At 57.7% G+C, this 13,689-nt stretch overlaps 1 protein-coding gene across 1 annotated transcript in view; it reads right to left on the reverse strand.

The window, feature by feature from the left end:
* Nucleotides 1-13,135, reverse strand: part of CARMIL2 (capping protein regulator and myosin 1 linker 2) — a 22,655-nt gene extending 9,520 nt beyond the window's left edge. The window contains exons 1-25 of the mRNA XM_066557279.1: nt 13,096-13,135; nt 11,841-11,932; nt 11,668-11,718; nt 11,325-11,384; nt 10,033-10,154; nt 9,582-9,679; nt 8,906-8,976; nt 8,279-8,352; nt 7,114-7,189; nt 6,949-7,037; nt 6,508-6,602; nt 6,260-6,346; nt 5,958-6,067; nt 5,514-5,591; nt 5,313-5,389; nt 5,038-5,142; nt 4,758-4,827; nt 4,518-4,599; nt 3,773-3,869; nt 3,459-3,516; nt 2,783-2,955; nt 2,047-2,115; nt 1,330-1,423; nt 1,164-1,259; nt 416-544 (exon numbers count right to left, since the gene is read on the reverse strand). Of these exons, the coding sequence (XP_066413376.1) occupies nt 416-544; nt 1,164-1,259; nt 1,330-1,423; nt 2,047-2,115; nt 2,783-2,955; nt 3,459-3,516; nt 3,773-3,869; nt 4,518-4,599; nt 4,758-4,827; nt 5,038-5,142; nt 5,313-5,389; nt 5,514-5,591; nt 5,958-6,067; nt 6,260-6,346; nt 6,508-6,602; nt 6,949-7,037; nt 7,114-7,189; nt 8,279-8,352; nt 8,906-8,976; nt 9,582-9,679; nt 10,033-10,154; nt 11,325-11,384; nt 11,668-11,718; nt 11,841-11,932; nt 13,096-13,135 (2,193 nt within the window). The remainder of the gene's footprint in view (nt 1-415; nt 545-1,163; nt 1,260-1,329; nt 1,424-2,046; nt 2,116-2,782; nt 2,956-3,458; nt 3,517-3,772; nt 3,870-4,517; nt 4,600-4,757; nt 4,828-5,037; nt 5,143-5,312; nt 5,390-5,513; nt 5,592-5,957; nt 6,068-6,259; nt 6,347-6,507; nt 6,603-6,948; nt 7,038-7,113; nt 7,190-8,278; nt 8,353-8,905; nt 8,977-9,581; nt 9,680-10,032; nt 10,155-11,324; nt 11,385-11,667; nt 11,719-11,840; nt 11,933-13,095) is intronic.
* Between the last annotated feature and the right edge of the window lie 554 nt (nt 13,136-13,689).

The following is a 13,689-nucleotide window of genomic DNA, read 5'->3' on the forward strand; positions in this document are numbered from 1 at the left end:
CATTGCTGGGGCGGGATGAAGATGCCCCAGGGATTCAGGGAGGTTTCTGAGCAGTGTGGGCATCTGTGGGTTGCAGGGTGTTCTCAAAGCTGGAGCACCCATCTCTCCCAAGGAGGGATGTGTGAGCATTGGATGCCAGAGGAAGAGGGGTTGTAACCCTGTGGGGGGTGTGCACACAGCCGTGTGTCTCTGGGGCAAGGGGACTAAGAACATTTTGATCTTTGTTCTAGAAGGGAATTCAGAAATTCCCAGCTGTACTTTAATGCTTGCAAGTGCTCGGTGATGTGTGTCTGTTGCATCGACGTTCTGGAATTCCCTGACTGCTGGTTAATGATGTCATTAATTAATCAATGCCCTGCTTCGATCCCGAATGGATGCTGGGTGAGCTGTGGGGTTTCCCACGCTCTGCACTCACACTGACAGAGAGGTTGGCATTCCTGATGGCCTCCTCAGCACAGAGGATGTCCGTCTCCACCTCCCTGCCCGTGCAGGTGCTCAGGATGTCGACGTGCTTCTGCACGCTCAGGCAGATCTCATTCACCATCTGGAGCACAGAGAGGCTGTGTCATGTGCCAGCGCTGGGGCAGCACTGCCAGTTCCCCTCCTTGCTGTGACTTTCCCAGAGAAGAGTGTGCTCAGAGGGGGCACAGTCAGGTTACTGCCTCCAAGAGCATCCCTGCCTAATAACCAAGGATGCACACGGCAGGGATGTGCTGGCAAGAGTGCCCAGGGGGCAGGAACACACTGTACAGGTTGGTGTAGCGGCAAGTTATCTCAGCAGTGCATATGCATGAAAAGCATGGATGCAACCAGCAGGATTCCAGGAGATCTGCTTTCCATCCACCCCCACCCTCACCACAGAACCATGACATGGTTTGGTTTCGAAGGGATCTTAAAGGTCCTCCTATTGCAGCCCCCCTGCCATGGTCAGGGACACCTTCCACCAGACCAGGTTGCTCCAAGCCCAGCCTGGGCTTGAACACTTCCAGAGATTTGGCATCCACAATTTCTCTGAGGAACCTGCTCCATCCCTGAATCTGCTCTGCCTTCCACTCAGGAAAGGTTAAGAGGGTGTTTTGCTGCTTGCAAGAGCTCGCATGAGCAAGCCAGGCTGGTTTGGGGCAGGGGAGGAGCAGCCCCATGCAGTGGTTTGTCCCTCAGACCTGTTCAGAAGAGGTGGTGAGGATGCCCTGCTGCAGCCGGAAGGTCTGTGCCGGCAGCGTTTGCCGCAGCTGGTTTCTCGTCAGGCAGGACTGGAGCTGCAAAGGAAGAGGCCATGAGCAGTGATGGTGGCACCTGGCCCAGGGTTCCACAGGCCGTTTTCCCCACCTTGTGCACGGCCTCCTCCGTCCTCTCGGGGTGGCTGCGGTAGGCCTGCGCCACGTCGCTCATCGGCAGCGGCATCGACTTGAGCGTGAAATTCCTGTGGGGTGGAGGGGGGTCAGCAGCTGCTGCTGCACCCAGGGCTCACCCCCCTGCTCGTGTCCCCATGGACGTGGCACAGGCTCAGAGCCCACCCAACAGCAGCCTGGACATTGTCCTGAGGTCCAGCTCTGGAGATAAGATGGCCAAACTCTGGCCCTCGGCAGACCCTGATGGGGTGGCAGTGACCACGTGCCCAGGCTCTCCATGCACCCCTCTTTCTTCAGACCTCTGGAGATCTGCACAGCCAAACACCAGACAGGGTGATGGGTGTGCTCAGCAGGGGAACAAACCCATCTGTCATGGGCAGGGAGGAGAGGAGCATCACATCACATCAGCACCAGCAGCAGCAGATCACCCTGTGCTCACTGGGGGCTCCTTGGGTGACATGAGGCTGTGCTGGTTGGGATGCAGAGCCCAGGGGAGCCCTGGGGTTGGTAATGTGGGTGTCATCACTAAATGGGTGCCAGGTTGCTTTTCTGGCTGCAAGGCCAGAGCTGTGGACCAGCTCCCTTGGGACATATATGAAACTGTGTGATGCCCTGGGGACAGTGACATGCTGGTGACAGAGGCTCTTCTGCATGGCAGTAACAAGCCAGGAGGACCAAGAGGCTCCTTCCTTACCTCTCCAAAGCTTGAGCCACCTCTAGGAGCCCATGGGCTGTTGTGTTGTTCCTGTCCCAAACCACAGTCCTGCAAAAAGAAAGGACCTGGGTGAGCCCTGCCCACACCCACACCACCCTGAGGTGGGTGCTAGCAAGAGTCAGCCCAAGACTGACCCCAGGCATCAGAGAGCCTAAAAGTGGGGTCAAAAATTACAATTTCCAGTATCCAAAACCTAAACTTGGACTTTGCAAGGAGCTATAAGTTAGGTGGGTGCCTGGAGAGAGTGAAAGGCTGGGAGAACACATTCAGGGACCATCCTGCAGGCAGGGACAGACATCTCCAGAAGAACAGCCCTGGCTGAACACCATTCCCTGTCCTCTGCAGACACCCCTGCTTTGGCTTTGTGTACACAATGTGGTCAAAAGTGGTGTTTTAGGAAGTGATGGCAGAGCATGAGGTGAGGGCAGTGACCACAAAGGTCTGTCTGCAGCAGGCTGGGCTGGGCAGGAGCCTGGAAAAGAGGTAGCAAGCACCAGGGCAGGGATGGAGCTGCTCTCTTCCCCTTCACATGTCCCCAGATGACTGCCATGGGTGCAAAATGCAGTCATAGCATCCGACCTTGTACCAGGAGTGGTCCAGGGCCACATCCATCAGGAGCTGTGATAAAACTCCTCTGATGGCATCAGCACCACAACCATCACATCAGGGCCACCCACGCAGGGTCACCCACGGGGTGTCACAGAGCTGCTGCTACCTGAGCTTGGTGTTGATCTGCAGGGCCTTGGCGAGCATCTTGGCCCCCGTGTCCCCCATGGCGTTGCCACTGATGTCCAGGGACACGAGGCTGGTGTTGCTGCCCAGGGCACTCAGCAGCACGTTGGTTCCCAGCTTGAGGCGTGATTCAGCCACAGACAGCGACTGCAGAGGCTGGAAAAGGGACAAGGAGGGGCACCAGGACATGTCAAGGTGCATGTCACCCTTCAGACACAGCTCCACCCCTGTGCAGCAGCGTCTGGGCTGGTGCTGGTTTTGGAGAGAACAAGTGATACTGAACCCTGAGAAACAGAGGGGCAGTGGCTGCTTAGACAGGCTGGATTTAGCTCAGATGCCCAGCAGGCAGTGAGGAGAAGAGAGGTTTTTGGGAAAGCTGTGCTGAATGCAGGTTACAATAAGTCTCCTCCGTGACTTTAGCCAGATATAGGCTTCCATTTTACCACATTTCCCACTTCTCTGTCTGAGCTCCTGCTTCAGACTGAGGAAAAATAAAAGCAGAAGGACTTGAATGGCAGTGGGAGAGAGAGAGGATTGCTCCCAGCCTGGGCAGGAGGGATCTGGATGGCAGCCCTGCATGGAGACTGCCCAGTGGTGGCTGAGGGTGACCAGGAGCAGGGATGGGATGGTTCTGGTGGCTGAGGGCAAGCTGGACTTACACAATCCTCCTCCTGGGTGAGCTGGACAATGCGGTGCAGGACATCCAACAGGCCTTCCCTGCAGGAGAGGTGTGTGTGTGAGGGGGTTACTTGTGCATGCCCCGGGGCCACAGAGGCACAGCTCTGTCCTCCCTCCACTCTTGCCTGGGCTGTGACCCATCTCTGACTCTGCACCAGGTGCTGGCAGTGGTGACCCTCCCTGCAAGGGCAGGCAATTCCTACCAGCCCATGGGCTTTTGATGGGGAGGGAGAGTCAAGGTGGGTGCACCATTCCAGGGAGGCTCCAAGCCTGGGTGCTGGTGCTTGGCACTCACTTGGATTTGATGTTGAAGTTTTTCCCCAGGGAAACGTGCCTGATGGATTTGCTCCTGCCAATGGAGAGCACCAGCGTCACCATGTCAGGGTCAAAGCCTGCAGGAGAGGGAGACACCCCAGGATGCCCAACAAACCCACAGAGGTGGCACCAAGGTGGTCCCTCACAGGAGACCTGCAGAGCCACCAAGCTGCCACAGTGGGATGCTGGAGGTACCCCAGGGAGGTTCCTGAGCATCTTCCTCCTTTCCTGGCTTCTCCAAGGAGATTGAAGACCTGTGCAGAGCTGGGGTCCCTGAGAAATGACCTCCAGGGAGGAGCAGCTACTGTAGGCACTCCTGATATGGGGGTGCCAAGGCTGTGCTGAGCCACAGGGGCACTGAGGGAGCTGGAGATGGCACTTGCTGTCTGCCATCCCTCAGGATGTGCCCCCCATCACCCACCCACCCCCCTGGACACCATGGGGGAGTTCAGCTTTCAGGCAGCTGCCTGCACTCCCATCCTGCTGGCTGCACCAGTTTCTGCCCAGGGAAACCCTTTCAGTGCTTCAAACCCTGAACCAGCCACATGAGACCACCTCGGATTCAGTGATCTGAAGAGGACTGCATCAAGAAAGATGCAAAATGAGAAATTTTGGCAAGTCTTGAGGTAGGAGGGCATAAAGAAATCACCTCACTTGCTGTGCTGGGACATGAAAGTCCAGGAGATGCAGGAGAACTTTTCCCAGGCTGGGAAAAAGCAACCTACCGTTGTCAGACAGGTCCAGGTGACTGATGGAGCTAGCATCAGGGATGAGGTCCTGGATGACTTGGGCCCCCGCTGATCTCAGCTTGGAAGAAACAGCGAGACATCAGTACAGGGGAGGCAGCGAGCCCTGCAAACCAGATCCTCCTGTCGGGGAGGTCAGACAGGGCATGAACCCTCCCTCACTGCCACAGGGGGACTCCCTGGCCAGAGGGCTGCTGCCCATGGCTGCTGGGCCCTCACCTCACAGCTGCTGAGATCCAGGTGCAGGTCACTGATGTGACTGTTGTCTGCCAGCCCTTGCAGCAATGCCCTGGAAAAGTCACCAAAGCCCCCATCAGTGCAAGAAATGGGGGCACCAGCACCTGCCCTGGGGCACCCCCAGCAGTGCAGGCAGTGGAGAAGGCATCCTTCCCAGAGCTCTGCCTCTCACAGCCCCTTCCCTCCATCCTCCCCAACAGCCCTGACCAAGGTCTCCCCAGGCTGTGCTCACCCCAAATCCATTCCCGCAGCCCCATCGCACCTTACAGCATCAGCTGGCAGCTTGGTACCTGCCAGGGAGACATGTCTGAGGGAGCAGGCCTGGCTGAAAAACTCCTTCATGTCAGGGGAGATGGTTTTCACTCTCCTGAAAAGGATGGGCACAACATGGCAACAACTGCAACCCAGCCCCAGCCAGACCCCCTGAGTACCACACACCCCCCTGGGTACCCCACACCCCTGGGTACCCCACACCCCTCTGGGTACCCCACACCTCTCTGGGTACCCCACACCCCCCTGATGCCATCCCCAGCTTACTTGTGGGAGTACACATTTTTGGAGAGATCCAGGTGGATGAGGCTGGTGTGGGATCCATGGACCAGGGCTCCAAAGAGCTGCCAGGGTGGGATGTGAGCCGTGTGGAGGAGGACCTAGGGGCACTGCAGCCCCTCACACAGCCCAGGGATGGAGGGGGCTGAGGGCAGGGCTCACTGCCAGGAGCCCCTGCATGGTACTCACAGCATCCAAAGGACAGTCCGTGCCAGCCAGGCTGAGGTGGGAGAGCGAGTGGCAGTGCAGGAGGAGGCTCTGCAGGTTCTGTGAGCAGAGGGGGCTCAGCAGCTTTGCCCCTGAATCCCACCCCCACCCTGCAGCCCTGGAATCCCAGTTCCAGCCTGACTCCTCCCTCCTGCTGAGCAAAGGGGTGAATCCTGCACACAGGAACCCACTCTCTCATGGGATACACCCCTGCTGCAGATGGCATCTGCACAAGGAGATGCAGGGGGATGTCCCCAGGGTGTCCCCAGCTGCTCCCAGGCAGCCATGGGGGGCTGACGCTGTGACCTCCCCATCCCTGGGGGGCTGCAGGGCAGGGCACAGAGCAGAGCAGACCAAAGCCATCCAAACCAGACTGGGGACAGAGTCTGAGTGTGTCACCCCACCCATGACAGCACGGGCACTCACACTGATGTCATCCCCAGCCAGGGTGCCGGGGTTTCCAGAGAGGTCCAGGTGCCGGAGGGAGAATCCAGTGGCTTTGTTATCTGTGAGGGCCTTGCACAACGTGCTCATCCCTGCTCAGAGAGAGTGAGAGGTGCATGGCCACAGGCTCCCTGCACTGGGGAGAGCCAGGGAGCAGAGCAAGGGAACTTCCCTCCAGCTGGGGCAGCAGGACATTGCATCCATGAAGGTGCCCTCTCCAGGGTGTCCCTGCAGCCCCTCCATCACTCCTTCTGTGGAGTGGGGCAAGAGCATCTGGGCTCTACCTTTGGCTGTGAGCATTGTCCTGGCCAAGCTGAGGCTCTGCAGACCCTTGGGACTCTTCTCCACGTGCCGGCTGAAGGCAGAGACCCCTGATGGGAGCAGGGAGCTCTGAACGGCTGTACCAGCACAGCTGGGTGTCCATCCCACCCTGAGCTGCAGCCTCCAGGACAGGAGGCAGCTGCTGGTGGGGTCTGGAGTTGAACATCAGTTTTTGTGGGTGTAAACTCATCCCAGCCCAGAATTTGAGTACCTCTGTCTTCCAGCTGGTTGCCAGAGAGGTTGATGGTGTGCAGGACAGAGTTGGGATGGCTGCTGAGTGCCTGGGCCATCCTCTGCACAAAGTCACTGTGGGGAGAAGGGTCACCCATCTGAGCAATGCTGGGACACCTCCAGGAAGGACAGCCACCAGCTCTGTACTCTTACAGGGACATGCCAGCAGCTCCTGCCTGTGTGGCAGACCTGGCTCATCTGAGCAGCCAGAAGGAAGCAGAGCATCTCCAGGGGTGGGTGGTATTCACTTCTAGGCGATGGGAATCTCTGCTCCCAGTGAGCTTCCCAGTGTGGAGGGGATGGAGCCACCAGCCCCTGGCACAAGGGTCCATGCATGGACCTCCCTGCTCCATGTACTGAGGGCAGAAGCACCAGGCTGCCAAGATCCTGCTCATCATTGCCTTGCAACAACTTCACCTACCCTTTCAAGCCACTGTTCTCCAGCACCAGCTCCTCCAGTGTCACTGACTTGCTGAGCATGTAGAGCAGCTGCTCTGAGATCTCCTGATTCTGGCAGGGAAGAAGAAAGCCTTTCTGGGAACCTGGCCACCTCTGGTGCACCCAGAGCCACAGCAGCAGCACTCACCAGCCTGAAATCCTTGCAGGAGAGTTTGGTGAACCACAGGTTGAAGGACAAGGCAGCAACACTCAGCGCCACATCCCTGCAGGGTGACAGGGAGGAGGGAGTCAAGGGCCAGGCTGAGCCAAGGCTAATCCCAAATGGGTGACAAAAAACACCCAATTGGGGCTTGTCCCAAGAGACATCCAGCCCCAGGGTGCCCCAAGACACCCAGGATGCCAGAACACACCCATCCCATCCAAACCCGAGGTGCTCCAACTGACTCAACCCTGGGATGCTCCAGGACACCCAACCTCAGTGTGCTCCAACACAACGTTCAACAGAACAGGACTGGGGATTGTGGGTTTAAAACAACACACAGGTACAGATAATCTTCCCCAGATTATTCCCTTGGGGAAAATCAAATGAATCTAAATATTTGCATGCTTCTATCTAAACCTCAGGGTTTAAAGTTCTTTTTAACTCTGAGCTCTAACGTGAGCAACAGCACAGGTGTTGGTTGAGTGGAAACAAGTTTCTTTTTTACTTCCTCATCCAAAGAAATCTCTAAAGCGGTCTCCTTTTTCACCAGCTGAACACAGATCCTCTGTTCCCCAAAACACTCAGCCCAGAACTTTGACTTGCTGTGGCCCAGCCTGGCCTTGCTGCCTCCCCTGAGAGCTGAGCCCTTGCTCTGCCTTTCTTGGGATGGAGACGTGGCTGAGCCCCACATGGAGAACTCCAGGCACAGCTGGAGATCGCAGCCCCACTATCAGGTTATAATCAGGTGATAACAGGGTTATAACAGACATCTGGGGGGGCTGGTGGGGAGCAGTGCAAGTTTCCGGGTGGCAAGCTGCACCAGCTGCTTTGCATAGGGAAACACCTGACAGCCACGAGCTGCAAGAAGCCACTGTGACATTGGGTTTTCAGCCCTATAAACAGCTCCTAGGCTGATCTAAGAGTTAAAAATGAACAGAGAGGCTGCCTGGACTCTCAGCTGCTGCCCCATGGGATGGGGCTCAGGCTGTTTGGTGAGGGGGAGTGTCAGGCTGCAGATGTGGCATCCCTGGAGCGTGTAACCTATAAAAGCTTCTAACGTGGGCAGGAGAGCATGCTGGGCCCCCCAACAGGGACAGGGAGAATGAGGATGGGTGCTGGGACGCTGCAGGCAGCACGGCTGGGGGCTCACCGGCTCTCCAGGTGGCTGAAGTCCAGCAGGTTGAACTCCCGGCAGTCCTGGCTGTGGTAAATGTTGTCCACGTCCTTCCCAGAAGGATGCACATATGCAGCAGGCTCAGCACTGGGTCCTGGGGAGGGCTCAGGTCCCTGGTGCTGCTGCAGGGAGCTGAGCCCTTGGGGAGTCCCCTGCCTAACCCCAAAGCCCAAAAGCTTCCCTGATGGCTGGCAGGGGACATGCCCCAGCTTGGTGGGACAGATTGGTGAGCCTTGGACAACTTCTGTAGGGAATGGTCAGAAGGCAACACACCCCAGGCTGGTGGGAGGGAGGGTGTGGGGAAGGATGAGCTGGGATCAGTGTCCAGAGGAAGGGGGGACAGGGAGTCCTGTTGTGGCTGGGTCCCAGCAGGATTCTCCTCTCCTGGGACACCCAGCAAGGTCCCAGATTTCCAGGGCCTCCCCCTGGGTCACAGACTGGGAAACAGCCTGGTCCAAGGCACGCTGCTCCCACCTGCACTTTGATTCCAGCCCACCCAGGAGCAGGGGGCACTCAAAGCTGCAGCTCCATGAGGCAGCCACAAGCATCCTGTCCCCAAGTGACACCTTGCCACTGCTGCATCCTCGGGAGGGCCCAGCTTACCCACTGGATCTCCTCGCGGAAGGCAAAGCCGTTGTAGTCACACAGAGCAGCGTAGGTCTCTGAGAAGCCCCCTGCAAGGAGAAGGCAGTTTGGGGGAGCAGACATTCCCAAAGGAACATGGAGGAGAGCTTTGAGGGGAGTGGGAAACAGGAGAGGGATGACAGGGACTCTGTGAATGTGATGCAGAGGGCTCCCCCTTCCCTGCCCAAAGGGGAGAGAGATCTACTGTCAGCCCCAGTGCGGGCTGTGGCGTGCTTTGCTTGCTCCATGTGGATGCCAGGCAAGGCACATTGCCCTGGGGGTAATGCAGGGATCCTGCTCCAGACCAGGCTACAGGAAAAGCTCCTGGCTCTGCAGTGGTGCCATGTGAGGTGGGTAGAAGCATGCACAGCCACAGGTCCTTGCAGGTAGATTCTGAGCAATATTGCCTGCTATCCTGCTTTTTCCTGGAGAGCTACATCCCCTCAAACCTGCTCCTGCCCCATGGGATGGGGTGGCCTGGTGGGCAGCAGACCCCAGTAGCAGGGCTCCATCTGACCAAAGCCATCACAGGTGCCCTGCCAGCAGAGGTGAGGGCTGTCAGCAGAGCTGCTGTTGGTGGATGCAGGGCTGGAATGGTTCTCAGAGGGCTCCAACCCTCCTGGTCCTGCCTGAGGGAGGTTATGGCAGGACTTACCACATGGCCCAGGGTTGCTCTGCAGCACTTCCTCCAGTGAGTCTGTGATCTGCTGGATCCTCTCATACAGGCTGGGGGGGGAGTTCTTGAGCAATGTCCTGGGGAGGGAGCAGAGGGGTGTCAGGGTGGGCCAGGAGAAGAGCATCCCCACCACTCTATGCTTAGCTACAACCCTGTGTGTAGGGTGGCCAGAAATATTCAATCAGGGAACAGGGTCTTGCCTCCATCTATGTGTTTTTCTTCTTCTAAAAGCACTGTTGTAGATCCATCCTATATTTGGGATTTTCTAACTGCAGGTGTCCCAATTCATGGCAGGTGGGTTGGAACTAGATGATCTTTAAGATTCCTTCCAACCCAAACCATTCCAGGATTTTGCAGTCTGGGGCTTTTCTGGGCAAAGGAGTTGCTCTGGTTCCTACACAAGCACCCCTCAGGAGCAGAAGACCCTTACCCAAGGGATGAGTCTGGAAAGACCTTCTTAAGTGACATGGTGACATGGATAACAACTTGCTCCAAATCATCCAAGGACATGAACCGGAAGGCATAAGAAGCTGCATCTGTTTCTATGACAACCTGCAGGGTCCAAAGGATGAGAGATTCCTGAGCGAGCTGGCAGCACACAGCGTCCCCAAGCCCCCAGACACAACGGTGACAGCCATCAGCTCCTCACTGCCAACCCAGCCACAAGCACAGAGAATGCTGTGAGCACCAGGAATTTAGGATAAAATACATTGGTGTGCCAGAATAAGGCATAAACCTCCTGAAAATTCAGATTAAGCTGATGCAGAGGCAGCCTGATGCAGTGAGGTGAGAACAGCCTTGTCTCTGCCTGCAGCAGCCGCAGCTGGAGCATGGAGGTTTCCTCCCTGAATTTATTTAATCGAGGTTTAGGGCTTTTTCAGCTTATGGTTCCTACCAGGAAAAAAAAAAATCCCATGGCAACATGCTCCCTGATTTAATTACACGCTGATTGAGGCGTGGGAGCAGGATGACAATTATCTGCTGGCATCGTGCAGGACGGAGCTTCCGCCAGTGCCCGGGGCTGTGGAGGCAGGAGAGCGTGGGACCGCCTGCACTTTAACAATCCCTGGGCTTTCCACGTCCCAGTCAGACATCTCAGCCCCCTCCACCCTGAGGAATCGACTCCCTGCACCCCTCTGTCTGTGCCCAGCTCCTGCAGCTCTCTCCTGGAGCTCAGCCTGCTGAGCAGCAGAAACCCTGTGTGGAGGCTGAGGCCATGGTTGCTGATGATGTTTCACCATGAAAAAGCCAGACAGGATGTTAGAAAGGAGCAGACAGGAGGTTAAGCAGGACCACAGCCCTATTTTGGCCAATACATCCAAGCCTTGATATCCAAGTCCTCTCTTCCATGGTTTCCACTGCCACATCTGCCCTATGTGCCCGCCCCTCTCTAAGAGGATTAACGGGGTTTAAAACACCCTCCTGCTAAATTTGTCTTCACCTTGGTAAGCCTGCAGCCGTTTGTCACCTTGTCCCTGCTGAGCAGGAGGTGCCATGGCCAGGCACTGTCCACGGATGTCAGAGGGGAAGGAGTGCAGGCACCCACCCAGCACCTCCAGCTCCAGGGCAATACCCTGATGAGATCAACACTGGTGACCCTCAATGGGGGACCAGAACACCCCCAGATCCTGTGGGGGGCTCTGGACCAGGGTTTGCCATGGGGGAGAGGGCAGAGAGGGGGGTAATGCCCAGGTTGGGTTTGTCCCAGTTTGTCCCACTCACCACACTGGGCTCTTGGACTGTCATCTCCCTCACCTCCAGGAAGCTGAAGCTGCTGTGAACCTGTGGATGAGAGAAGCTGGATCAACCTCAGTGCTGATGGAGAAAGGAAACCCAAGGGTTCCCCCCCAACTCCCACACTTCCCATGCCTCAAGCAGTGCTTGGCCTTGGCCCCACCCTTCACCAGCCCCCAGACAAGACCCTCTCCCCTTCCCCCATCTCTCTCCTCATCCTGCTCTTGAGGGCTTCCCAGAGCCAGTGGTCCAGGTGACTCAGGGGTCACTCCCTCCAGTGCCCCAAGCCCCCCCAGGAACCCCAGGGCTGTACCAGGCTCCCCACACTTACCCTCACTGGCAGCATCACAGGCAGAACATAGGCTCGCCAGGGTGTCAGGACCTAGGCAAGGTGTGACAAGGGACCATGGTGACATGGAAGCCACCCCTGTCCCTCACTGCAACCATAAAACACCTTCCTGGGGAAACCAGGAAAGCAGGAACCAGGCCAGACTCTGCACATACCAAGATAAAGTCATCATACTTGGATTTCACCTGCAGCTGGATGCTCAGCACCAGGAGCACCTTCTTTGTCCCCAGGAAGGTGGTGATGCCCTCTGAAAAAACCAATGTCCATGTGAAATTAGGTGGCTGAAGTCACCTTGGTCCTCTCCCATGTGCCCTGTTGCTCTTGAGGATACTGTCCCCACCTGAATCATCTCCTCTCCCTCCACACCTGACAGTCAGACCCTGGCTCCTCTCAGACTCACCGTGGTTGCTCAGGTGGTGCACCCACCTCCCCATCTTCTGCCACAGCCTCAACCAAGCACAGGGTTTGGGGTTGCTGGTTCACACTGCCTGTGCTGCCTTACCCACTGGCAGCTGGCACTGAGTGATAAGAGTGTCCTGATTTCTCTTCCTTCCTTTTCAAATTTACCACCAGGGAGCAGCTGGTCACCAAAGTCCCTCCTCTCTGCAGGGCAGCCAGGGTGGTCACATGTGCCAGCGTCCCCAAGGTCACAGACTGGTCACTCCACCATCAGTGGGCCAGTGTGAGCATGGCTGCTGTCCTGAGCACCCTTCTCCGTGCCCTCCTGATTCCTGCCTCTCATGGGAGAAACAGGACCAAAGCCACAGCTGTCCATCACTGTGCAGAGCACACCAGGCTGTCACAGTGACACCAATCCCCATGGGTCCATGGCTTGAGCCACACCTCCCCAGGGACCTACCCTGGTAGAGCCGGGCCTGAGGCTGTGGGGACACGGTGACCCAGCTCCTTCCCACCTCACTGCCAGCCCTGGTGGGGCTGAGGAGGCTGAAGGGGCCCGAGACCTCTGTGGCCTTTGGCTTTTCCAGTCAGCCAAGAGAAGGCTGTGAGCAGGGGTATTTCACACCCCCCATGCTGAGCTGCAGGCTGTGGCTTCCTGGGGAGCTTCTGGGGACCCCCAGCTGGCCAGAGGAGCCCAAGCCCATGGGACTGAGCAGCACCAAGTTGCACCCACAAATTCAGCAGCTTGAGCTGTGCAGAATCCCATCCTTGAGGAGCCAGGTTATCTGGGGATGCTCTTGGTCCAAGGTCCGTCCTCAGGCAAATGAGTTTTGCAGACAAGAGGAACCCCCAGACACTGCATGGGCCCCCCTGAACCTCAGCTGTTGCAGCTGAGGGACCCAAAAGTGACTCTGCCAAGCCCATCGAGGCAAACGGGGGCCAAGCAGGCCCGGCACGGGCAGCCCCATGTGGCAGCGGTGCCCCGGCAGTAGCGGCGGGGGGGATGCTTACCTTGCAGCTCGGCGGGGATCCCTCCGGGGGACACAGCCATGCCTGGCACCTGGGGTCACCTGCCCGGGATGCGGTGTCAGGGCAGCATCCTCGGGGCCGCGGGAAAGGCACCCTGCCGGGAGGAAGCGCTGAGGTTACCGACCGGCAGCGCCGCCGCCTCGGTGCCTCCTCCCCCTCCCGGTGCCTCTTCCTGCCCCGTCAGGCGAGATTTACCGCCTGAGCAGGAGAAGCGAAATGAAAGCGACGGTGCCCACGGCCCACCGGCCCCGCCGGGAGGAGAGGGCGGCACTACCCAGCTTCCACCCTTCTCCTGCCGTGCGCCTTCCCCTGCGAGAGCAGGACTCCCCTCCCGGCACGAAGGAGGATCCATGACCTCTCTCTGTCTCCTGAGGTGCTTCATGGGCTCATATTTCTGCCTGAAGATGGCCGGTGTGTGGGGTAAGGGCAAATCTACCCTTCCCAGCACTGGGCAGCCAGCCCAGCTCCATCACCTTGCGCTGGAGATGGGTGAAGGTGCCCACTGCAGGCTGGTCTCTGGAGGATGGATGCTGGTACCCATGGCAGGAGGCTGAAGGAAGGGCTTTTCCAGAACAG

The sequence above is a fragment of the Molothrus aeneus genome, chromosome 11, assembly GCF_037042795.1.
Source record: "Molothrus aeneus isolate 106 chromosome 11, BPBGC_Maene_1.0, whole genome shotgun sequence".
Lineage (NCBI taxonomy): Eukaryota > Metazoa > Chordata > Aves > Passeriformes > Icteridae > Molothrus > Molothrus aeneus.